We start from the raw sequence: 27,853 nt of genomic DNA on the forward strand, positions 1-27,853 counted from the left end.
CTCGGCATTGTCCTCCTGCGCTACTCTCGCACTGTCTAATTTTAAACACGAGATTATAACCCATTCTCCTACTCCCGTGGACACAAAGAGAGAGAACTCTTCCCCTCGTGGAAGCGCTTAGCGTATCACACGCAAATGAATCACGGAATCGCGCTTAACGATGACAATCTCGGGTCAGAGTTCGTTCTCAAGTCATCAATGCTCATCATATAGACCGCATGATGTGCCACGGCGTACCGATGTAATAAGCACACACGGAAATAGAAAGATCGAGATAATAGGCTTTAATCTACGTTTAGCACGTGCTAGTTAACCTATTACAGAAATTGACGATTATTTTCGTCAAATGGATACACATTTTCCCCTCTCTCCTCCCGATGAAGTCACTCTGTGTGTCAAAGATACGCACACGTATGTTATTTGATAATATTGTAAATATTATATTTTATATCACACATTTTTAAACTTTCTACTGTTACATCGTGTTATTAACACTATTTTAAAAAATTTTGATTTTTAGATTATTACAAATTTATAAAATATTATAGCTAGATAGAAGAAACAGAGTTATATAATTTTTTTTTCTATCTTTTTAGCTATATTAATCGCAAATCACATGTATTTAGCGCTTTAAAAGTATTTATCTATCACTATTATTGTCTCGAAGATGAGGGATGAGCTTTCGCGGCTTTCTTTTTTCGTCTTGGCAGAGAATCAGTTTAGTTTTAAATAGCTCTATGTAGTTAATGTTGGTGCCTTAACTAGTTGGCAGTCTGACACGTTTCACATTAGTGCGTATTGATACACGAAAACTCCAAGAAATTTGTACGGCGTATGCTCTATACGGCAAATAAGTAACTTAATTGAAATTAGATTCTCTAACAGCGATATATAATTTATTATATATTTATAATATTATACCTTATATTGTATTGTATGTATTATATATATACTACGATAAAAGATCACTGACCTTGCTCACGTGACTACGGCGAGGTCACTGACCTTGATCACGTGACTACGGTAAGGTCACTGATCTTACCTATAAAATATATATAATATTCTCTATTTTATTTTTTTCTTTGTCACGTGATCTTACTTTAATCACGTGATATTTTTCTACTCCTTCCTGTTACGTGACTTTAGTCACGTGTTGTTTTTCCACTACCCCTTCTTTCTATTTTTCAAGATTGATTTTGATGCGTTATTTCTGACATCTCTCATATATATATCATGTGTATTATATGGTTTGTAAGACGTATATACTAGCTGTCATCGCGCGCGCGCGCGATGACAGATTGTGTTTACTGGTACAACGCGTTAAAATAAAAACAATAACAGCGCGCGCCTGTGTGTTGTGTTAGTTAAAATAAATTATTATATTAAAATCTACAGAGATTTTTGTCGACAATCGAAAAAAAATTATACGGAACTGCTGTTTAATATAGACAAGAAGAGAAGGGAAAAGAAGATACGAAGGTTACGTGACTTGTTCGAATTATTTCGTTCGATCGTGACTTTGATAACGAGGGACAGGTTGTGAGACTCGAACCCGTCGATCGATAAGCGGCCGGGCATCAAAAGCATCCCGCCGCCCATCAGCTGTTCCCGCACCAGAGGAACGGTCGAGTGTGCGAATTCGGCTCCGACTCTCTTTGGCAGCTCGTTATTCCATCACGATCGATGGTTCGCACGATGGGCGCGAGGCGTGTCGCTATCGAGTTCTCGTCCGCGACTGCGAATCGTGATCGCGTGTCTTCCTGTGCGCGCCGAACCCGCATGGAGGATATTAAACCTTGCCTGGCAAATTCCCGCTTGTATTATCGCTTCCTCTTGCGCAACCATTTCGGCCGATCCTTTCATTATTCGCTCGATAACCTCGTTATTACTTTATGCTCGCTTCATATTCAACCACGTGTGCACGTAGTCATGACAATGATGTTGAAAAAAAAAACATCGCTTGCCAAAAGCATTTGGAATAACATTTTATTTTTTGCGACAAAACATATTCATTTCATTAATTCGTCGTTATTTTTTATTATCGCTATTTTGTCGGAAACAATAATTAGAAACATTATAATTTTAAATTATTCATCTTCATGCGTTTCGCGCTATTCTCGATTGACGAAATGCGCGCAAGTCTATCATCGTTATCACGAAGCGGAAATGACCGATTCATCAGAACCGATAATGAGACCGCCAGGTTTTCTCGTGTGAAAGTCATCTAATGCAAACATGACACGTATGTATATCTCCCGACGAGAGGAGAAAGAGGCTACAAAAAAAGCCATTTCATGGAATCTCATTATCAGTTTTGCTCGCTTTTTTCCTTCGATTTCGTCTTATTATCATACGCGCGAGACAGAACTTTGCTCTTCCTTTGCCAGAGTTTTTTTTTTTTTTTTTGCAACTTGAACACCGCGCAAGTTTATGCGCGGTAACTTTCCCTCGTTATCACTAGTAAATCATTAGCAAAGCTTCGCGCCTAGTTATTAAAAACATTGTACGCGAAAACAAATTGATCTACAAATTTGTAATGTGCATTTGTTTTCTTTGGAAATTTTCTTCTGTGTTTTTTCTTTCTTAAAGAATAAACTTCGAGACGTTAGAAAAACTTCAACGCTCCAATAATGTTGAAAATAGTTACCGTCTTTGCTTATCTTACGTTTATTTCTGTTCTTACATTGGTGTAAAAATGACGGCTCGACGAGCTCTGACGTTTCTCACAGACGGAATCGGAACGCGCAATAGATAACCTTCGTGTTAAGGTTAAAGACACTCGTGTGAGACGGGCGTAGATAGAGAAAACACGCGCATATGCATAAATATTGGCACACATGAAAATGCATTCGTCATTTCAGTTCAAACGGCAGTTAACCGATGAGTGATCTCAAAATTCGAGTTATTTAAGGATTGTTCGACGCGTCGGACGCGACGGCGTTTATTAACAACGTCGGTGCGCGCAACGACCGAGGAACACATCGACATATCGACAACCGGTTTAATGAGAGATGATTTTATATTTATATAAAATTTATATACAGCGTTAATGAAAGCGAAAGCGAAGTACAGTCATTCCTTTCTTCGCGGAATTCGCGCCGATTTTGAATTGGTGACGAATTTTCCTCACGCTTAGGAATCGCGCACGGATTCGATCCGAGATAAAGTCGTATGCAAATTTATGCGACTTGCATATCAATAGTTTCAATTTCATTAATTTTGTTTTTTTTTTTTTCATGTCGTTTCTCACATCAAACATGTACAAGAAAATAACAATTATTCTTTCAACAGGGAAAAAATATTTAAACGAGTGATATATACGCGCTTTTTCTCAGTAGTTAGAATATTAATTTGTTGCTGAAGTGAGAGTACAATTTTCGAAACCGAATTTCATACACGAGATATGAGGATACACCTGAAGCTAATTGGCACGTTTTTGCGTTAGCATAGATTCGCTATAGAATGGAGTTTTAATATATGTTTGTTTCTACAACTAATATTTGCTCAGCTAACGTTCTTGAGCTCTAATGCGCTGTTCAAGCACGGTATTACGAATAAGATAAGCAAAAGGAACAAGATGAAACACGGCGTTTTGCAAACCGCTCGGGTGCGATAAAAATTGCGAGAGAGAGAGAGAGAAACCAAGGTTAATATTCCGACAAGGAAATATTTTATTATATTATAGATCTGGAGCACAATAAGAACTCACGTGTTTTTTTAAGGCGTGACGTATAATATTACACGTAAATAAATCAGAATAATAATATAACACTTGTTAAATCTTCTCTCGTTGCGCGACCTGTCACACAGTGTAATGTCAAAAATACGCCGCTGCCAGTCGAAAGAGTATTACGTAAAAGGGACCTTAACATCTGAGTAACCATGTAATTTTCATACGCAATGTGTTCATTAATTTAAAATATGCAAAAAATAATATACATAAAGTGTATTAATAACACACACATAAAAAAAAACCAATTTAATCATAACCTACGATTGTAGCACGTGTGCCAGAGCAAGATATAGATAGGAAACCTATCTTTATTCGTTTGAAACACGAAGTGATCTAAATATTCATTATTAATATCGATAAGCGAGAGTTGAAAGCGATCTCAAAATTCCCGCCGGTCATTGAAATGCTCGCGTTTCACGTCGCGTGACTATGCAAATTGTGTACGAACGACAGTGACAGTGTTAGTAATGCGAATTATTACTTGGCCGCGTGACGATAATTATATTCTTGTGGCGCGCACATACATATCGAAGTCTTTATATATCCATCAATCACGTTCGATAGAAAAAGAACGAATAAAGAATTTGTCTTATTTATTCACGTAATATGCATTCGTCGATTATCATATTCGTCGATCTCGCAAGTTATACGTAACTTTGTATTTCGAGTAATTATAATTATTGATGTGGAGGAAGTTTACAAACCAGTCGTTTGTGTACGTGTGTGTGCTCGTAAACTTTTCTCGTCGAATCACCGCGCGAAGAAGATTCCGTAGGAATAAAACTGGAAGAAGTAAATACTTGTTTCTCCTTCGCTATCGACGGTACCAGTTACACGAAGTTGAGAAGTCAACTTTTTGTTGTTCCTCACCACGAGACTCATGGAACCATCATTAACCACTCTTCATCGTCTATCGCAAAGGTGGTCAACCGAGATCTAAGTGATAAATCTATATAACATTTACGCGCTTATACTTTGTAAAGACGTTATATTGTTATTTTTGTTTTAGAGACAGCAAAGTTATTTTGTAGCAACTAAAATATCTCAGCAAAATCTAAAAAATAACGATGTAAATGTTGCATGTTGTTACCTTCTTGTTAATTACATCGAATTATATATCTATCTTGTGATAACTCATTTGGTTTACAATGTTTTACACAATACATCTTATTAAGATTTCGAAACTAACCATTCTCGATTCTCTTTCACGTGAACACTTACGCACGACGACGATCATTTAGAACCCAAGTAGCCCACAGTTTTCGAAACTCATTTACGACTTACTTATCTCGGATATAAATATTCATTTTGTCTACAGAAGACACTTTTTTTAAGAATCTTCAACAGCTTACGAATACTGTATATTGCTGTCGTTAACACCAAACGGTTTTACGTTAAGTACAACGCAAGTTGTATTGCCGCTTCGGTTAGTAAGATTAAAGTTTAAGATTTAAGATAAAAATTTGTATAAGTATTTTTGTAATAGATTTAGAAAGTGTGTATAATAATTGTTTTTACTTAGCTCAAATTATCGTAACGTTATTTTATATATAAAAATTTCACATATAAATTACTAAACTGCGCGAATCATAAATTATTATTTTCGTGCGTGTTGCTCACTATAGGAACCAACAAATATTTTCTTCGAACAAAATAGAATAAAAATAACAAAATAATAAAAAGATATGTTTGTAATAAAAGACGTAAAAAATGCGTAAAAGAGCTGCGAAAATAAAACCCCGTGTCATATTCTGGGTCCTTATTTTGATCCCCTAATTCGATTACGAATTCCTCGAAGCTATCTCTTTTACAATGATTGTGAGATCTTCGCAAACAGTAAAAATATTCCGTGTAAAGGTGCCGGGGGAAAAAGATTCCTCTTCTCCTTTCTTGTGTTTGTTCAATCGATCAGGCATAAAACATGGCCGCACATAACTTTATTCGCTAATCGGCGCTCGTCAGTGCGACAGCTCACGTTCCCGAGGATTTTCGAAGGTTCTTCAAGCGCGTCGCGTCGCGCAGTCTCGAATTTTATCCCCCTCGCGTATAATTCAGCTTGGGTGGGAGACGTGATCGGCAAGCGACGTCCGGTCCATGCGCCATTGACCATGCGAAAGAAAAAACACGAATTTCTGCGGGTCGAGTTCTCGGCGCGACTTGATGAGCCTCTCGCTACAAAATGCGCAATCTCGTCGCAAACGGTGTGTACAGAAAATCTTTGGTACAAATAAATCTTTCTGTTTGTTTATCAACTTCATTTTTTATGTATTTTTTTTTTTTTTAATTACAATCAATCAATTCTTTTTTTTATTATTCGTCAGAATACGTAGATAATTGCGTCGCATTAATAATGATTTTTTGTTGAAGATGTTACATGTGTAACTCGCTACTTTTTGGATAATTTTAGTAATAAATGTGTGTAATAAATGTAAGAAAAATTTGCTGAAGCGCGCTGATTTTTACATACGCGTTTGCACCAAATTATTCACGACACGTGACGTTGACCCACTGACGTTATTGTCAGCAGTGACCGAAATAAGTGAAAATGTCGCGTTTCAATGCGCCATTGTGACGAAGGATGACGTCGTATGCAGATATCGCGATGATCGATGAGAAACCGTAAGAGAACGTGATGGCTGTTTTTAATTTCTTTTTAGCGAACTTTCTTTCGGCGCACAATAACGCAAAAAGTTTTGTTTTATTCAATCCGTACACACAAAAATATGTGTCTGTATTGCATATAAATATTCTTAAATGCGCGAAACGTGTTCTTTCAGAAAGAATATTTAATATATGAGATAGAACGTGTTGTGTATGAAAGCAACACACAACAACACAAACTACCAATGACGTAGTACGTGGGGCACGTGTAAAAATAATCTCGTTACATTCGCGCGTATATAGCGAGCGCACGCGCGCAGCTTCATAGTTTACTCCGAATATAATAATGTCGAAAATTATATTTTCACAACACAAATAATATTATAATAAAATTTCAAAAGAAGTGTTATCGCTTGTCAAATTAATTGTTTGTGTTAAATATCGCATTTAGTATATTATTATTATTATTATAGTTATATGTGCAAACTTATGTATTTTTTTTAAGATCCCGTTAAAATGTAATTGTTCTTATGTTTTACCGTCTTCAATTCATTTTGACAGCAATGCGTCGGAAAAACAAAAATATAATATAAATATAACATCATTGTTTCTAGCTTAAAGAAATATTTGAAAGGAGTGGTACTTCAAGAAAAGATCGAATTACATCACATCCCGGTAACTCAATGTTACGAAGCAGAGCACGAAGCGCGATTTTTACCCTGCGTGTAAAGTCAATTGCGCGATGAATTTCTCACGGTCAGGTACCGAATCAACCCCTGAAAAGTGTCGACGCATCCCCGAACCGACAAACCAACCCCTTTCCTCACGAACCGTTTTACTCACGGTCACCACACGGCCAGGGTCGGCGCGGAGACCAAAGGGAAAAAAAAACGAGAAAAAAGAAAGAAGAAATGAAGCTCCTACCTATCATACGTTGCGGTGCTTTTGCTCGGTGCCATGCGTCATCGGCGCAGAATCGGCCGCTGCTTCGTGAGGAGGAATTAACCGGAGGAAAAGAGAGAAGAGAACACTCGCGGAAAGCGAGAGGAAGAAGCGGGACAGAGGAGGAAGAGAAGAGCGAGGAGAGAGAACGCGCGCAGCCTCGACTCTGTACCACCGTGGTGAGATATTTGGCGGGCTCCAAAATAGCTCCTCCGCGTCCTCCGTCGACGTGTCGTTGCTTCCTCGGTGCAGCGGCGACGACACATGCACGCCGCGCGCGTCGTATTCTACTCGTTTCCACCTCGTTGTCGCCTTCTCGTCGTCGTCTCGGTTCTTCTTCAATTTTATATATTCCAAACCGGAAGAAACGATACCGAAGAACTACGTATGGTGATGCTTATACGGTTCCTTCACTTGATCACGAGTCGTACGTATCTTCGGATGCACCGCTCCGCACTCAACAAAATTGCGTTATCGTCGTCGTTGCGATCGTCGTTGATATCGCCCCGATTCAGTGCGACGTTCCCCCCCGAGAGATGATAACCTCGAAAAGTACTCATTCGTTCCGTGAACATGTGGTTTCACGTGAACTCACGTCGTGTGCTTAAAAAAAAGACCTCTATGCGGGGTTCAAGGCACGTTAAACAATCAATAAACCTTCCCCTCATTCGTTCCTATTCCGACCTACCGGTCTCTCCGTTTCGCCCGATCCGCGATATCTGGGTATCCGTGTCGTTGTTGCACGTCGATCGCTCTTTGCATTACAGATCTATCGATCCTTCGTGTTTCTTCCAGCTGCCACCCGTCGCCCCACGATCGTCGTCGCTTCTCTCCGTTTCGTGCGGGACCGTCTTATCTCGGAGTGCACGGCACTTGGCACATCGTGGTGGGATTATCGAGTCTCTCTCCTCGGGAACGCTTCTTCCAGCCAGGGGAATTGATGCTTGGCAGAAAGCTGGATCGAACGATTTTCGCTTAACTTGAGCGCTACTTTAATCAGGAAGAATAGAAATCTCAACAACGAACGTTTTTGCCGCAAACGTCAGATCGCGAAACAGTCGGAAAAATGTTGAATGTCGGATAATTGGAAGAACAAACGTGTGACGATCGATCTGTTAATAATAATGTAAAATCAACGATTTTTCGAAAAATTGTGACATAGATGTCATCGGTAAACGAATTTCATAACGTTTTTGTGACTTGTACAGATGTTGAAATGTCGACTTGCAACGTAAGCGCTACTACTGCACCACGTACTTTGTAGCTAATTGACCGATGGTGATCCGCAAAGCGAAAAGGAGTTTTTTTTCTTTTTTTTTTTTTTTTTTTTNTTTGTAGCTAATTGACCGATGGTGATCCGCAAAGCAAAAGGAGTTTTTTTTTTTTTTTTTTTTTTTTTTTTTTGGTCTGGCTCAGTTAACTCGTGTCCAGTATTTTTCCGCACATATTGCGGAATTGGACTTTGGTAATCGCCGAACTTGACATGTAACTCTTCGCTTATTGCTAATAACGTTGCCGCGCGCGACTTTGTTGAACTTGACGCGGGACACGACCGTGTCTCTTGATTCTAATCTCTCTCTCTGGTGTGAAATTTATATAATTTCTGGAGTAAATGTTTTTTTTTTTTTTTTTTAACGCGTTATTTCTCTAGCGTTGAAAAACAAAAACTCTCATCACTTTTCCCGGATCGATAGACGTTTCCCAAAGTTTGTCATCGTTTTCGCTCCGAGTGAGAGTTATAATAAACACGCGGCTCTGTCCCCCGTTATTCTTAAAGCTACTAATTATCTCGAGCGATCCGGCGGTGGAATAATCACCCCACTGTGCGCCACTTGGAAAATTATGACGTAAATGTCATCGACTGACTACTTATCCGATGCGAGCGAGAATTCTCCCGTACGCGCCGCCGATTCATTGATTTCCTGAGATAAATCTTTCGCGCGGAATCGGCAAAACTTTGTCAAAAGGAACAATTGACTTACGAACCGCGCTTTTTTTCTCCGACGATCGTACTCGATTCGCGCGAAACGCTATTTTTTCCCGAACAACTTCGCGATGAGCGCCGCGGTATTTTCTTCTGAATTCTGGTTCACGCGGGATGACAGAAGATTCCGCAGATTCCACTTTTCTCGTGCTACTTCGTGTGCAGTCTTTTTTTTTTTTCCGAAGCTGAGGGGATCATTAAAATAATAACCTTGGATCAACTACTCTCTTGCTGCACACCAGTGTCTATCTTCACCCTCACTTCTTCTTTTTTCTTCCTCTTATCGCACGTGCCGATTCAGTACCGGTACGTGTTTGGCAGGTAGAGAAGAACGAGCACGAGAAAAACCGCAATCTCTCGCTCTTTTTAGCAGAGCAAGAGAGTGAGAGAGAAAGAGAGAGAAAAAGAGAGAGATAACGAGATACTCACAGCTCCGCGGTTCGCGCGCGACTGAGCGAGGGCGAGAGTCGTTATTGGGAGCAGAGCGCCTCCCAAGTCTAACCACCTCTCTTTCTTTCTCTCTTGCTCTCCCATTCTGTCGTTTTCCACCGCACTCTCTCGCACTCCCTATCTCATCCCGTCTTTCTCGCACTTGTTCTATCACTATATCCCCTATCCGTCTCTCTTTTTCTCTGTCCCTCATGTGAGGAGTCGATCTCTCCTCCTGTCTCAGTTCATTCTGCTCTCGTGGAGGACATCCCGTCTCTCTCTATCGTTCCTGCCGTTGAATACTCACGCGGTTGGTGCACCGCCGAGCTCTGTCGTTCCCACTCTCTGTCGTTCCCCGTCTCTCTCCATCTCGCCTCGCCGTTGAACAGGTTCACTCTCGACTCCCGTTTCGCGCTGATTGTGAGCAGACGCGCGAAATGAACGAAACTGAAACTCGGTAACCCCTCCCTCATTGGTTTTTCTTCCCTTTTCCTCTTCTATGATGTTTGCCTTTCTCCCCGACAGCAACCCCAAGGTGGTTCCTTTGGTATCTCCGCTTCCTTACTCTCTTGCTATTTCTTATCTTAGTCGCCACGACTTTTCCGCTTCTCTCGATCAGTGCGTGTGTTCGGTTCTTTCTCTTTTTCTGTAAACTTCTTCATTCCACACATTCTACCTTGTACAGTCCGCGATAAAAAGATGTCATTTTCTTTTCTTGTCGTACCTTTTTTTGCCAAAAAAGTTTTATGTGGGTACTTTGCGCAAAGAAGAATAGGCACATAGAACAATCCTCTTCCTTCCTTGAGTTTCCTTTTATTACGTACATATCTTTTCTCGGTATCTAAAAAACATTGTCTTTGATAATTTTCTAACTCGCGTCTTTTTCACTTTCAAAAACGCGTTTTTCTTTCTATTCTTTACTTACCGCTTCGTCTCGCTTTCTCTCTCCTCTTTGCGGATAATCGTACTTCCTCTTTCAGTTCTCTTTTTCAGTCACGGCTGTTCTCGAAGGCTCTCGCTTTCTCCGTCGCGTAGACGACATACTTCCTTCACAATCTTGCCAAAGTTCTCCGTCCTTTTCTTTATAGCCACGAGCGAAAACACTGCCCAAAACTGGTTGGAGAGACGTTTTGGTGCTTGTTTCGGCACCGTAATCGACTGGTTGGTTAGACTGCCGTGCAGCGCAGCCGACAGTTTCACCCTCTCCTCTTTCTTTTCCCCCTTTGATAGTCGTCCTCGTTCTCTTCAAACACCCTTCTTTCGACTTTACGAAGATCTGGTCTCATGAGAGGAGAGATAAAAAAGAAAATAGACATAATAATCGGACCGCATTGCCAAACGATGTCATCTTTTATATACGAGTTTCTGATGTGGTAGGAACCGAACAACCGGCGTCTCTTGTCAAAAGAATATATGTAAATTAATTGCACGTCTAACATTGCAACGCTATTCGGTTCTGTCTGCTTCTACCATTTTGCTTCTGCCGAATTTTTTTTTTTTTTATCCACAGATAAATAATTAATGATAAGTCAGAATACAAACTTAAGAGACTTTGTTCTCAGTGACTATTTTTTCCTTCGCTTGATTGACTCGATTCGCATTTGACAAAAATAATACGTGTAGAATATTCTAACAAGGCTAGATTTTACTACGACTTTTGGCTTTTTACTTTTAAATTTCCATCTTATTTTCTCTTTAAATTTATTGGCCTATTCTCGATCTCACTGCGGCAATTATCAGATTTCTATCAAAAAAAAAAAAAAAAAAAACGTCTCTTAGAAAGTTGAAATGCCGACCGGTTGAATTGTCGAATCGAGAGATGGAACGAGCGTCACGCGGGACGCCGAAATCGCCGGCTCCGATTTGGCGATTGGGGACTAACAAGACTCAATCCTTCGTATCCTGTTTGGATACTTTCATGCGTGGCTCGCTATATGCTTGCCGATTGACAAAGATTTGCGCGTGGCGAAAAGATTAGCGAGTCGTTCTTTTGCTGGTCGTACCCAGTGGTCGGTTATAAGAAGGTTCTTTATGTGGGTATTTAGAAAGTGTAGGAAAACGCGAAGTGACTTCCTACAAAATGACAGAATTGCTTCCGTTATAGCGCAACGTGGAATTCAATTTCGTTTTCGTTCTTAATCGGTCGTACAAAAGTAATCACTGATATTGTCCTTTGCGGTGTTATTTCTCGGTTGACCGCAAAAGGTGTTCTCACTATCTAAGGATTTTTCCTTGTCAAGATTTCCGTCTTGCTGTTGAGGAACTCGAGCGGAATAATGAAATGAAATCTTGTAATACTCGCAAAAAAATTGCAAAATTGTTGACAATTGAGATATTTCTAAGAGTAAAAGTGTGTTTCTAATATAATTTAGAAACTGTAATGTATAAAATTTGTGTAATTAAGCACTTTCCTTCGAATAATAAATATTTTGTAAATACTGAAAACAATGAATTAAAAAGATAATTAAGTTTACGTGTATCCAGATTCATTTCCAGATGGCATACTTTGTATCAATATTTTTCGCTATAAAGTGCAGTTTATATGTAAAATTATTTGCAATTACTTATGCTAATTTCAAAGTTGCTGCATAAAGAGTGAGCAATAATTAACTTCACGAACAAAGGTAGACGGTTCTGCGCCTTCAAACTCTCCGGGCCAAGCCTTTTATCTCTCGGGCGGTCCCTAAAAAACTAGTTAGTAGGGTTGAAAGTCAGGCCTAAACTTTGAAGAAGTCTCACTATAAGAGGATGGACACACCCAAATTCAAGGATGATCCCGAATTATAAGGATTCAGCTTCTCATCGTAAGTCTTCGAATTTTGTTTTATATAGAATTAAAAATATCAACGATATAATTTAAATGTAACATAAATAAATAAATAAATAAATTTAATATAAATATAAATAAATAAACACAAAGTTTTATGTAAATATACATGTACTAGTAAAACCGCGTGTAGTTAAAAACTATGTTTTGCAATTGCTATTGCACTTTTTCTCCTATTTTTATACATGTATTTTCTCTATTCAAATGTACTTTTTTACATAATGTTTTTGCAACTTGTAATTGTAAATCCGGCTTATTTTATTTTCTCCGAGTTTCGTTAAGAAGCGGTAAGAGAAACTTTCGCGCAGGGACCAACTCGTAAATTCCTCGGGCGTCGTCAGGAAACGAAGGCGGCCGTCTGGGGCGTCCGCCTTCGATCGATGCTCGACGTCGCAGAAAGGAAGAAATTCGCACACATAATCCGCGGCATATCGAACCGTTTCGCGCGAACGATTGACATTCAGCCCGTGTCGCCGCACGTCGAGATACGTACGTACATACATACAGGAACACACGGGACACGCACGTATCGCGCCGGCTACATCAATATACGCCGACGTAACACACGGCGTATGTACGTATCGCGGGCACGTACCACCGTCGATTGAATACGCAGGTACTCTCTCGAACGAGTACCGGGGAGAGCCCGACCGGACAGGGCGTCGCGACGCAATTGCGCGACGTGTGAGAAGAGTCCGGTACCCATTGGATACCGTTACGCGCGCCCGACAGGATTCTGTATTGACTGAACAACGGATTATAGAGAACGGATGCGGTTTTTCACGCGCGAATTTCGTATCGCCACGACGAATTTGGCGAGAGACTGTTTGCCGACAGTTTGTCGTGAATTTTTATGCGTCGCAGGAAGGAGTGGTCGCCTTTCCTAGCTTCCTGGTAGCGACCGTCGTGAATGATAAGTATTACGCGCAAAGTGTGAAAAGATTGATATATTATATGTTAATGCGCAAAGCCACGGGACGATAGAGAAATTAATGTGTTTTGCGCGTATGATGCAAATACACTTTCAAGGAATCATGAATTATCGTATAGTTTCTAAGTATGTGTAATATCGTAGCTCATTTAGATTTGAAGAATATTTATTCGTGTACACAAACCTTCGAGATTCTTTCATGCGCACTTATAATTTAATATTACCGAGATTTAAAAAAAAAAAAAAAAAAATTCTCACACACGCGATAAAAAAAAAATAGAAAAATATCTTGTCTTTGATATTACAACATTGATGTGAGAATTTCGTTTCAGTTCTGACGTCACACACAATAATTTAGCATTAAACTCTTTGTGCACCACCTACCAACAAATCACACGTATATATATTACACGTGACGTAATTAAAACCACGCGATAAACACGGCACTGTCGCGCGCGCAATTCATGGACGTTGGTTTATCCGCGGTCGGCGACACGCAGCTTGCCGTTATTCTGAACGTGAGCCAGCCGAGATTAACATAAATGAAAGGACCTTATTAGACTCTTCGGCGAATGTAACATAAATTGACCTTCATCGAGACGTCGCGACCTTGGAATTTCACATAGGAATCGCGGTAAGGGTGGTCGCATTCTCCCATAAGTGAAAGGATAACGAAGTTATCTACGCCGGCACGGCGCGGCGTAATCTCTGCGGCTCGATGGCAAGAGATCGATCGTCGTAATGATTGAGCGACAGAAATACTCGGCGTGCGCGCGATTGATTTTAATAGGCTATTTAATAAATTGATGTTATTCAACGTATCGAGAAATTGTTTTTACACCAAAGAAAATAAATTTTGATGAAATGTTGAGATAATAATTATCGATTATGAGTCTTCATTAACGACGTGAATATTCGACGTTCAAGTTATGAGAGAGAAAAAATATAATTAATATAATTTCATAATTAACATTCCCGCCTCTCTTAAACAGTTCCCCGTCAATGTATTCCTTGTCGCTTCTTTTTCGCGATCAATGATCAATAGCTTTTTTTGCGGCATCTTTCGTGGAAAGAAGCAACTTGAGTTGCTGTCAAAATTACATTTTGACAGTTCAGGGTTAAATTAATATTTCACGCATATTAGGCGCGTCTGTTGTGTTTGGTAATTATAATTTACGAAAAAAAAGAAACAACACATAAGTTACCTCACGTTAAATTTTTAATGAAGAAGAGGTCGCGCGTCAATATTTTCTCGATAATAATATCGTTAATGATTTCCCACGCATAACTTGTTTCTCAGCTTCTAATAATTCAAATAAAATTTATATGTATATGTATCTATGAGTGTATACTTGGCACATATTTTATTTGTTGCGGCAGACAGCATTCCTCGCCATCGACCGTTTCTATTTAATATGTATTATGTCAGTATATTATCTTTAGTTTTTGCGACAAGATGTAGAAAACTCTTGCATCTGTCTTACGACAGTGCTAATGCAAGTGCTAATGCAAGTGCTAATTAATTTTTTTTCTTGCTTTATTATTTCATTGAAACTCAACGATGTTTTTAACTTATGATCATGCTCACTTCTAATTGCATAAGAGAATATGATGTAGCAAATTAGCATGTTTGCGCAAAAATCATATAATCGTAAGACTCAGAGAAGTTATAAAACTGAAGATGACTTAATTCGTGGCTTATTTCGATAAAACGTATTATATAAAAAATTTTATAAACGTTTTCTTCCAACGATGTTATTTATTTGATCGCGATAAAATGCGTTTTTTGCAAAACTGAAATCAAGCACTTTTTATTTTGTTTCAATAAAGACGAATGATTTCAATTGCAAATTGAACGATATATAGCGAAAGCTTCCGGAGATGTTCTCGTACGAAAATACACACCCGCTAAGTGAGAGTGCGCGGAGTCTCCGCTAAAGATAGCACGATAACAACGTCGGAATTAGCGGCTTCTCTGTATCAATTAGACGCGACATAATATACCAGGAAACGCCGAACAATTATTGTTGTCTGGCCCACATATTGCACCGGGCTGACTGCAACGTCGTTTTCCTCATCCCGTCCGTCCATTTGCCTTTATTGCACTCGTCGAGAACGGAGAACGCTTTATTTTTTCTCCCTTTCTCCGCGTCTGTCACACACGCATCGTTTCACAAACGAAACGCCACAATTATCCGCGCGAAAAAAAGTTTCGCGAAATTTATACGATCGCAAAATGTAAATTGCGCGGAAAAAAAATGCAAACGGCTGATCTTTCAAGCCGACAAAACGTAGCTTCGCCGATCGATTTGTTGACAATTTTAACGTGCTGCGTGTTAAAAAACTAAAGAAGAATATTTTTTTGTTGTACAAGAAACGCAATGCATAATTAAATGTGGGATGAGAAATATAAATTGTTCAAAATTAAAATTCACACGCACACACACACATGTTTTTACAAAAACAATTTACGTGTCTACATATAGTGTGACACATATCTATATTATATATACTATCAATATACTGTGTGTACATGTCAATATATCGTATACGTATCAATATGTCAACAAGTACAATTCACGAGCTGGTATGCGCGCATTCTAAACTGGTTAAGTGTTGCATTACGAGTAATTAATTTGTTTATCGCTAGAACGCGACATCGTAGATCTAGTCAAATAGCATCGTATATTGGCTGGCAGCGTCTATCAAGCGAACACGACAACAATGTTGCATTGTTGAGACTAATGCAATAATTTAAAGTAGCTCGTGGGCAACAACTTTGTTCACCACGTACATATATTGTCAGCTTTTATGAGATCGCGGAGTATTTTATGCAGAATACGAGATGTATATTGGAGTTCTGAAAACATTATGTTTTTTCTCTCGCAAATGATATTAGCATAAAGTTTTATCGCGTTCAAAAATACATTTTTTAACAAATTTAACGAAATTACTTCTAATTTCTCCTCGCTCATATTGCATCGAATTATTTTCGAGTTTCTTCCTGTCATGACGACAAACATGACGAAATCGTAAAACATGCATACCTTCGTGACAAGGCACATTTTTGTAGATAGCCGCACAAATATAAAATCTCTCCTGCGTGCTCAGTGATTATTATTGTTCATCACGCTGCACTCTAAATGAATGCGGTCGGCCGAGCGCGATAACGTGGCTCAGATTCTTATCTACGATAGCCACAGCAGTAGGACGCAATGCGCAAATTCGGCGCGCTTGCGTCACCGAATGAAGAACGAATTCAAACGAAAATTCAGACGTCGGTTGTGTCCCGTCGGCATGTAAATTCGCCCTATAAATCCGATTTTGCGCAACACTCCAAACGCGAAATCGCGCGCAAAACGAAGACTTTCGAAAACAACACGTGATGTTCAAATATAAACTACGACTCTGGTAAGTCGCGAAATTGCATAATCCATTTTGTTCTATCGCTGGGTACTTTTTCAACATATGTGTATATAAAGAATTTTAAGTGACACATAAATCACAGCAGGAGAAGCGTGCAAGTAAATCTTTTCAGATTCCAATTATAAATAAAACGTATACACAAAACTCGTGGAATACAAGAAATATTTCTAACGAAAAACAACGCGATATTCGTTCACATTTTTGCTATTTTAAGATCGGTGACAAAATATGTGAAATTAAAAAAACGTCGCGCGCGATAAACATTGCGAAATATAGATGTGCGCAATTCTAAATCGCTCATAATTTCGCTTCTCGTCACGACGAGAGTTTCGCACTGAATACGCGTCCCGAATACATACATTCTCGTCACGTAGAGAAAAGAGATATTCCCTCGTTACTAAAAGATATCGGAGAGTCTGAAGATATCGGAGTCACAGTATCGCACGCGCACGCCGCCGCCGTTCGCGTTATTTGCGCGGTTGGGTGCAAGTGCGTTGAACCAAACAGCCTATACGACGATGAATCGTCATTAGGGCGGATTGGTCAACCGCGGACCCAACGACTTCATTGGGAAACGAGACACTGTGGCCCAGATATCGATGCAAATGCATTTCACGCCTCTGCCGGATTGCTCGTCGCTATATACCATCACTGTGGCTCGTTTCGATATAACAATTCAACGTTCACATGTTAGAGAGAACGACAATAATTCGGTGTCGCTGTAAGCTCGCCCGTGCGTGTGCGAACTCGGTATATATTTGACTTTTGTACCGAAGAATATACTAATATTTCGTTAATTCGTAAGGAAAAGTGTAGATGTGCTGATTGACAATTTCAATTTGCTCATACGTGAGTCTCGAAGCACAATTGTGTGCGCACTTTGTACTCTACAAGACATTATTCGTCTGTTTTGTAAAATTTCGTAACTTCGCATAAAGAACAAAACGGGTCAACCGCACACGAAGAAAGACGAGGAATTTCGTGATTAGACTCAGAAGAGCGCATGTATGTCGACGAGAGCGCGAGCGTGTCAGTCTCTATTGGAAAATTAGAGCCAATCTAACGCGAAGCGGCAGTCTCACGCTCGCGCGCGGCCAGACAGAAATTACGAAACCGACGACTACGACCGCGAATAATCTTATAATGTTACAATAGCATAAAGCGTGCACACGCACATATTCCGCGCGCGAGCGGGACGGGCGGCGCGCGGTGGTCGCGGCGCAGCACGCTGCCAACGAGGAAGAGCATTGACCACCGTACGCACACGGAAGTGATTAAGCTTTTCTAACGTTTAACGGAGCCACATATGGATTAACCCGATTAACTTATTCATCAGGGAGCAACGAAGTTGATCGCCTGCCTCGAACGACCGTCGCCGACAAATGTCGTCAACCGAATTGCTCGTCAAGGGATCGCGCGCGCGCTCGTATTATAAGCTGTCAATAACAGTTTCGTCTATTTTTCTCGCATTGCACTTAGCAACGATTAACGTTAATTGAACTTGTAGAGAAATTATATTATTTTTAGAAGATACGTAATCCCTCTGTCTCTCTCTCTCTCTCTCTCTCTCTTTACACGGCGAGAATTACAATTATTGTTATTAACATCTTAAGAGCTTAAGACTGTAGGTACGTTGAATTATGTGCGAGTGAACAAAAAAAAATCACGATGTACGATATGCTTGTCGATCGTTACTTGACATATATATTTTGCATAATGCGTTTGCGTGCTGACGCACATTAATGGACGATAAAATTTCTCGCGAAGAAATATCTGACGCAAACCCGGCGCTTGAGATTCTTTCGTATTATTCTTAATTATTGCGACCTTAACGTCTGTCTAATGCAGTAAACCGTTGACCCTCAATATATATTTCGTCTCTGCCTCTTCGAAGAAGGCAATTATGCTTAAATTAGTAAATTAGCGCAAGCCTGCATTCGGCATTGTCAAAACTCAAATTGAAATCTGTACCTTCCACTCGTCTCGTCCTGGAGCTACAATGTCTCAGCTGTCTGCTCACTCACACAACGGCAACACGTGCCATTTTGACCTTACACACATACACGAGTCTTATTATTTTTATGTAACAGTTTATTTCTTATTCAACGTCTGGTGCATTCGCCGGCAACTGCTTTAAATTCGCATCTCTCGCTTCGCCAATAGCAACAGGGTCTTAGTGATAATTTGCAAATGTAATTCGCTCGCAGTTACCGTCTCTCCTAATTGTTTCGCTCATCGATTAGATTACCATGTTTGATTTAAATGAAAAGGAGTTAAATAATGTACGTGTAAAACTTTCAATATACACTTTTTTGGAAACAATTGTTACATATTTGAAAAATTTTGATATATATTTATTTTTTGTACTTTGCGTAACGGTCGTTACGTTCTATACAAATTCAACTTTTAAATCGTACCGACGTTACTAAAGTTTTGTCTTGCCGATTTTGAGCGTATTTTCTTTCTTTCGTTCGCGCACGAAAGCCGAGACGAATGAGCGTTATCAGTAGGTATCTGAAAAATCAAAATTCAATCATATGCTGATGAGTGTCTCTTAAAGCGTTGCGTCTGCGACAATTTGTAAAGACACGACGACCGTTTCCTCGTGGTGGAATATACATAAAGAAGCGTCGGTTCTCTTTTTTTTTCGCCTTGTTTTCGAGTCTCTCGCTCGTGGACCCGCTGAATTATTGATGAGTCGGCGATCGCGCGGCTACGCCGGAACGGCACGAATTCAGATATTATTCGTCTCGCGAACGGTCAAAAGCGTTGCGATGGCGATCTCAACGTGATCGATCACCGGTCGTGTTGACTGGCGATGTCCATTGAGGTCACTGATCTGTCGACGAGATAAAAAAAAAAAAAAAAAACGCGATACCCAGAAACCTGAAATCGCGCAGGCGACTGACGATGAAATCAACACAATTGAATGAAAAATTAATAGATAGAAATTATCATCAATTCGCGTTTCGTGCGAATGTGATACACAAGATTTGAAAATTGATTTTCTTCAACTTTCTGAACAAACAGAACGATTCTTTGAATATAAATACAGTTACGAGATATTTTTTATACGAGCGAAATTTATATAACTGTAGTTGTGTACAGTTGATGAAGAAGCAGAGAAAAGGTAAGATAGGAGAATGCGATTTTATTACTCGTCCGGGGCGAATCTATGTAATCTTCTCTCCTTGCAGCTCTTTGCCGACCCTAGCATCCGCCACGGATCCATTATAGTTCACGGCTGCTCTCTCGCCCTTGTTTTGACGGGGATGGCGAAACGCGTGCGGGAAGAGAAGGAAAGACGAAACACCCAACTTACCGGGGGCGGTTTGGCGGTTCCGTTTCTGCTTATAGAGAACGTGAGTCCTCATGGGACGTCCTGCAAGCCAAGAAGAGACTAACGGAAGACAAGGAGCGAAGAAAGAGACTCCTTGAGATAGAGAAAGAGACAGAAAGAAATAGAGGGTGAGAAGAAGAGAAGAGGGAGAGAAAGACGAAGCTCGCATCACAGCGAGGGCGCACGTGTGTGCCACCACGAGCCAGGCAGACACAGACGACGGTCGACCTTGTCTCGTGACGTCACCGGCCCGTCTAGACGGGATCCACCTCTTTGTGCGTCCCCTGCCCCATTCGTGGATTAAATTCGAGAACGAGAGAAAGAGAGAGAGAGAGAGAGAAAGAGAGAGAGAAAAAAGAGAAAACAGCTCGGTGAGTGAGCCAACTCGATCTGTCCCATCCGCTGGATACCCGGCATTAATTTCGGCCATCCAGCTAGCAAGCCACGACTAACGCGAGCGCCCACGCGAGTGCACCCTCTCTAACGTCGCGGGGTGATTCGGTCTGACGCTGAGTGAGAGCTGGTGTCATGTTCTGGAGAAGGACATCATACGTAAACGGCTCATTGAGAGGGGCAGGTGCTCGGTCTGATTTTGGAGAGAAGAAGTAATTTTTCTAACTTTTTTCTTTTTTGGCCGATGAAACGCTAGTTCGGCTCGTCATCATCGCGAAGAATAGAGAGACAAGTGACTCGTTTAAATTTTTTTTATATAAATAATAATATGTAAAAAAAATATGTTTCTATTTAGAAAAAACAAAAGCTGTTATGTGTTACACATTTTTGTCACTTTTTAAATAACTTATAGTATGAATTTTAGCTTAAATCAGTTTTCAAAGATTTTCGAATAATATTAACACGTTTGCTTTTCACTTTCAAGATGACACATGTGTATTTCGTTACTCCCGAAGAAGCAAATGTGTTAGGTATTAAATTGCAAGATATTATTTGGAAGTTCTGCCTGTTCGTGACACAGCAGGACCAACCGTTTTCTCTTCTGCGCTGCATGGCAGGATATGCTTTCGTCGACAGTAAAGTGCCGATCGATGTACACACCCTCGACCACACCCGCCCAATGTTCCCTTCTTTGGGTGCTGTGCCGAACTTTGAGAAATCGATACTCTTGGGCTTATGTCGAACGATTCAAAGCTCCAACTAACAGAGACAAAACTTTCTCTATATTATATTTTACGTGAATAAATAATATGATACTTACGACAAATAATATTAATCACTAAATATTTAATAGAAAAAAATTGAATTTTTAAAAAAGAGAAGAAAATTAAATTAAAAAAATATGTAAATATGTTAATTTTATTTTCTTATATCTCTCTGTTTTCAAATTGTTTATATATAATTAGTGTATATTATATCGTCAATATATTATTTCTTTTATTATTGCTTGTGCACGCGTGCTTGGCATCTCGTGACTTCTTTACCCTGTTTTGATCCCGGGCAGGCCTCGGTACAGACATTCGCCCGTTGAGAGCGTTCTTCCTCCAGCGCCAGGGGTCGCGGTTAAGGTCTTGCTTGCAATGTCAGATTATTTTGGACAGACATGTAGGTCATTGCCAGAAGATGCGGAGCAGACCGTTCTCTCTCTCTTTCTCTCTCTCTCGCTCGCTCGTTCTCTCATAAGAGTGCATCAAACGCGACAGATTGGAGCAGCGCACAATCGATTCAACGAAGCGGAATCACCGAGGCCCAGGGCCAAGGGTAAATCTCTTAAGAGACTGATTCACCTGCTTTCGCCCAAGCCACAGGCCCGAACGTTAACGGAGTTGTTGTTGTAGGTCAAAGTCGGGGACATCGAGCGCAATGGGAAAGAGCTGGAAGTCGAAAGTCAATTATGTTGGTCGATTGATATAAACGGTTTAACGATTTGGCCTCGACAACCATCCGACGAACGAGCAATCGATCGCGTGAGGTGTTGACGGTCTCGCGGCGCTCGCGCGAAAATTTGTATAAACTTTAGTCAGATTTTTATACACCTCTGATACTTATTTCCTCACTGAGTAATAAACATTATATCGTTAATTTTGAACGCCAATACCGATCACTTTATATTCGTTATTATTTAATTGGTCATTTTGTGTTTATTATTTGAAAAATATTGGTAATTAAATTGCCGATAATAAACGAATCAATTTCTATAAATATTTTGATTAAAAAAACAAAAAAACATAGATAATATAAACCGATAATATAAACAGATAATATTAACTGTGTTAATTTTATAAAATTTATATTGTGAGTACAATTACTGAGCTTGTATGTGTGTTTTATCGCAACATAAATATAAACTACGCTTTGAGCGATGATAAATAAAGAACAGCAAAACGTAAGGTAAAAAATATTCCGATGATCCAAGTCCACCGGGCGAATGCAACAGCCAAAATGACAATCGACGTGAACGGGCGCCGTTACAATTTTTTTTTTCACGCTTAAGTTGCGACCGATGCATTTTATCAGAATTCCAATTTTTTTGTCGTTACAAATGCGTTGGACGAAAGATGGAGAAACAAATGCGCGATAAAAAGATGTTCATCATGACAGTCGACATTTATTTTATCCAACGAGGTCGTTTCTCGTCAATGTGAAGAATTTTTAGCGCTCCGATAAACATCGCCTACGTAAAACCTCGAGATTTTTTCCGCACATTTTCCTCTTTCAAGCATCAGTTATACACTACCTGCAGTAGCACAGAAATGTCACACTTGCGATTCATTTTCTTGTCGTTTCTTCTTAAGAGAGGCTAATAATTATTATCGAGCAAATAATCAATAAAATTATAAAATAAACGTTAATTTTCATTAAGAACATTTAAATTGTTAGTTTTCAATAACATACTAGATATGTATTTTAGTGACGCGGATTAATGTAATCTCTTTTTTTTTAATTTATTACAGTGTAACACACGCACAGCAATATGTAGTTCTATAAATTTGTCAGATAAGATTTTTAAAAATTGAATTTTTTTTCTTTTGCCGGACGGGTTTTTTTCTTTTATTTATTTTTTTTTTTTCATCAATTCTGCGGTTAAAAATATTCAAGTAAACGCGCGAAAGTCAGGAACCGATCGTATCACGATAAATCATAGGAAATTTACAAACCGGTTATCATTGAAACGACAGAGTCATCAATACGTCACAATATGTTACGAATAGAGTGATTAATATCACTATCGCAATATTAGCTGTGTACACACAAATGTTAAGTTATTCCACGTCATCGGACAAAAATACTTGGGATGTGGAATACGCGCGCATTATTTATTAGACAAAACAAGAGACTACAATAACATATTAATTATATCTTATAATTCTATTATATATATATATATATTTTTTTTTTGTACGTTATATCTTTTGCTTTCTAAGAGTTTTGTTCTTGAAAAAAAATCGGGATTCGTCGCGCGAAATGGGTGTATCGTCTTCATTCACTCACGCAAACGACTCACGGCGACAGGGAGAGTTTCAAAGGCGTTCGGGACGGAAATACAATCCCTGGAAGCTCCATCTCGCGCTCGCGCTATGAGCCTGGAATACGCGAAGTAACCAACAACCAACTAGTAACCCAGACTTTAGTATTCTCGCGGTGTCGTCTCCGTACGAGACTTCCTCATTCCAGAGTTGAGCTATTATAAAGCTCTCCTTCCCCGCGCCACACCACGTCCCTTCGTCCGTTCCTTGCTCTGCGCCGCCTTAGCCGGTAGCATCGCGCGCGAGTCCAATCGCATTACTTCACCAATGGTTACCGTACTCCGCTCGTTTATTCCCGCGATGTTTCCCCCTATTCTTATACCTTCGCAAATGTCTTTCCCGTCCTGCCCCTTTTTCTTTCTCTCCGGCTGCTTATTCCATTTCTACCCTCGACAGTTTTCGCCATTTTCCGTCGCGTCGTCGTCGTCGTCGCGGCCAACTATACACGGAATCGCAAAGACTGTCGGGAGACAGAGCTCGCGAAGAGGAAGAAGAAAACCTCGTTATAGCACGCCCGAACGACTCCTGGTATTCGGGAGCTTCGGAAATCGTATAACACCAAGAGAAGTGTCCGGGGAAAAACCGTCGAGGGACAATGACGGAACACGAGAGTGTTTGCCAGCAGTTCCATTAAAATGCGCGATAACATGCCACGCGTGCTTAATCGATTCTTCTTTCTCGACTTTAAAGTCCATTAGGGAAAAAGGAAGCGATCCTGAGAATAAATTTTTTCCTATCGGACATCGTATTGCGACGAAATTTCGACGAGACGGAATTTCTCGTATCGGCGTCTTCTTTATCGCGTCTTCAGCCCACGACTTTTCGAATTCAAGACGGGACAAAGAGATTCGAGTTATCGAAAAATAAATGTCGAAACACTTGTTGTTTCGTTTTTCTTCTTTTTCGTCGCGGCGTTGTGGCACATCGCATGTGGCTGGTTGTCTCGCAATTTCTCCGCGTGCATCAACACGCGTGTGGGAAGATGACAATGCACCGATGGCCTCGCGCCCGATACGCCTTACGTGTGCTTACCGATCTTCGGGGGAATTCTCAGCTGCACGCGTGACGCGCGTTGTCCACCGTCGAATCGCGTAACGATCCGCATTGATATTCTTCGATTGCACCTGGCACATGACCAATCGTGATTCTTTTTTTTTTTTTATCTATTTATTTTCTATTGAAAAGAACGATTGTAAAAGAGAGAAGGTCTATATCGTGTACGTCAAGAGAAGCATTACATCGTTTTATCATCTCTTGTTGCGTCAAGTGACATCATTAATTTTTCCCGCTAGGCAGCTCGTCTGACAAGCGCAGGAGTGCCATAAGTTTAATTAATATAGACATAGCTGTAGATGTGTTGAAATAGATACTACGTAACTGCGAGAACACATTAATCATTAATGTACAGTTTAAAATTTATATCCGCAAAATATATCCTTCATTGCCAGTTGATTAAATTCGAAGAATTTTTTGAGCATTTGTTTCGGGCAAATGTTTATTATAATATTGTGTATCGGTTATAAGATTATTATTAAGACATTGTGTGCATTTTTCAAATGTCCTAGAATAACGAAAGAATTGATTAAAAATTCGCAGGCTCGTTACGATCGATTTTCTATGCGCTGCGATCGCGATCAATATGTATGGCTGGTTTAAAAGAAAGGAAAGAATAGACACATCGTGCAACAACTTCTTAGACACGTCGTATTGTGATTCCAGGCTACGTTCCTGGCAGGTACCCAGTTTTTTTTTATTAGAACCAACATTAAGCATTAGAAATGAAGTCACGATAAACCCGTTCGGTTTAGATCCAATAGCATGACGCCATATTCCCATTTTAAACACTCGACTGCGTGTGTCATCGATTATTAGCAACATTAGGAGCCAAAAAACAAAACGGTAAAATCTTGGAACATTTAAATAAAATTTCTCATATTTTGTGATAAAATGCATTGGATTTTGATGCGATGCTTCGTAAATTCGAGCAACGCACTATGTGTCAAAGTTGAAATCGCCGTCGTACATATTTGGGTCATACTACAACTCCTCCTTGTTACGGCTGCAAGACGCTCTAAATGGAAAATGAATGGCTGCTCATTCGTGTTTATAAGGTTAAATGAGTATGGTGCAAGCAGTTCTCTGTGTAACGACGTTAACAATTACAGAGAAGGCGAGCGGAGAAAAATGTTTTGTTTGTCGTAATTAATGACGTGCAAATATTTACGCTCCGAAAGCTCATACAAACTGTGCGCAAAATAACACACTGACATTAATTCAGATAAATAAGAATGAAAGCAGATATTTTTAAACACATCGTAATATTTACACGAGATCGAAATTTGTGAAATTTTTAATCTGCCGTTACTTTTTTCACACGTATGAAAATATTACGGACGCAAAAGTTAATCAACGCAAAACTGGATCCGAGACTTACGAAATTAAAAAATGTGTACTATTAAAATTAAAGATTACGCATTTCAATCTATATACCGATTACGTGATCGCATACACCCGTGGGAACTTCCATATGTTTCGCGAAACCGGAATATGCTCACTCATGTGAGTACACGATGTAACACAGTCTATGTACGTAACGCGTTTTGCACTATTAGCAACGCCGTAATAAGGAGATCGACGAGTAAAAAGAACAAAATGACGCGCTAAAAGAAGCGAGACATCGACGCGTTTCTCGAAGGAGAGACAACCTGCGCGGCTCGAGCCACGTCTGTACAAGTCCTTCCGAAATTTGCGCGAGATACAAAACAATTGGCGAAATAAACAAAAAACTTCATGACGGAACGAAAGAAAGAGGATAGTGAGAAAGCCTATAAGAAATCCATTGAGTGGTCGCGAGACGTTCGCATAGTGGTCGCTTTATATACTGCCGCGCGCGGCTGGGATTTCTTACTTGTTATGCGCTCGATTGTGTAACGGTCTATACAATCGGCCAGCCAGACGTGCTGTGGAAAACATCGCGAAGACACCTGCGAGAGAAAATACCTCTTCTCTCCGTTCTGCTCGCGCGCTGATAAAAAAAAAAGCTTTACATTGTTGTATCGTCGTCGTAAAAGTATTTCACGCAACGCTGGGAAGGAACATACGTACGTCCGATTTAAAACTTCTGTTACTTTTTTTACGTATTCTTTGTAATATTATAAATGCAGATTGTTGCTACGTTAATTTTATTACGCTACGCCCCCGAATGAATTAAAACTACGACTGCCGAGTGCGTTTTGTTGATGGTGATAATTGGATGCGGGCATGGAGTCGTGCCGCGGTCGTGCGCAACAGAGCAAGGCGAGTCTGATTGAGAGAATTGGCCACCGTTCGCACAAAATTGCACGTTTTTCGACGCGTTGTCTCGCGATTCCGAGACTCCGGGAATGCATTTTGTTACCGTGGCGTGATGACGACTGACTGCGTGCCGCCGGTTGTTTGAAAGAGAAAAGATACGACCGCGAAGCGACACTAAAGTTATTTTCGTAGAATTCTGTGGAAGAGATCCCATCATACGCGGCGCCTTGTTCGATTCTTCGCCCGGGCTTTGTGCCCGACTCCTAAGCAACACACACTCGCCGCACCCTTTGAGAGCGCCCTGTGATTTATCGCGTGCCGCAAAAATCTCGCTAATTTTACGTGAACACGAAGGAAGCGATGCTTCCCTTTGACAGAGTGCGCTTTTTATAAGGAAATTGTATGAATATATAGCTTGTATATAAATGAATTGTAAAAAAGTGGATTTCAATAAAGAGAGAGAGAGAGAGAGAGAGAGAGAAACAAAGAGAAGAAGACTCAATAAGATAATAAACCTCGATGTTCTATGCTCCTTCTCTCAATTATCTTCTACTTATAAATAAATAACGATTTTAAGCTCCGGTCGAGTGTCGAATATAGAAAAATGTCAGTAGCACACAGTTGTGTATATAACAATCGTTGCGTTTATAACAATCTATTTATATTAAAATATTCGACATTATATGACGGAAACAGATAAATCCACGATTGGGTCTTTCTTTGACATCGGCTTTGAATCTCGGTTATGCTGGAATCGACCAAAGTAGGTCGTCATTCTGTGCTCCCTCTATTATTGTAGGTACCTGCGTCACGTGGCCTAGTTCCCCGTCACCGCTTCGAGTTAACTCAGATTTCTTTTTACAGAGA

At 40.0% G+C, this 27,853-nt stretch overlaps 1 protein-coding gene across 2 annotated transcripts in view; it reads right to left on the reverse strand.

Moving 5' to 3' along the window:
• LOC109851960 (solute carrier organic anion transporter family member 3A1) overlaps positions 1–27,853 on the reverse strand; it is an 84,740-nt gene that overhangs the window by 45,231 nt on the left and 11,656 nt on the right. The window contains exon 1 of one of the 2 annotated variants that reach the window (XM_020422607.1): positions 7,259–8,588. The exons of the other annotated variant lie outside the window; for it this stretch is intronic. Within the exon in view, the coding sequence (XP_020278196.1) occupies positions 7,259–7,293 (35 nt within the window). The 5' untranslated portion in view covers positions 7,294–8,588. Of the gene's footprint in view, positions 1–7,258; positions 8,589–27,853 lie in introns of those variants that run through there. 2 annotated transcript variants of the gene reach the window in all.

The sequence above is a fragment of the Pseudomyrmex gracilis genome, unplaced genomic scaffold, assembly GCF_002006095.1.
Source record: "Pseudomyrmex gracilis isolate BER0280 unplaced genomic scaffold, ASM200609v1 scaffold_22, whole genome shotgun sequence".
Taxonomy (NCBI): Eukaryota; Metazoa; Arthropoda; class Insecta; order Hymenoptera; family Formicidae; genus Pseudomyrmex; species Pseudomyrmex gracilis.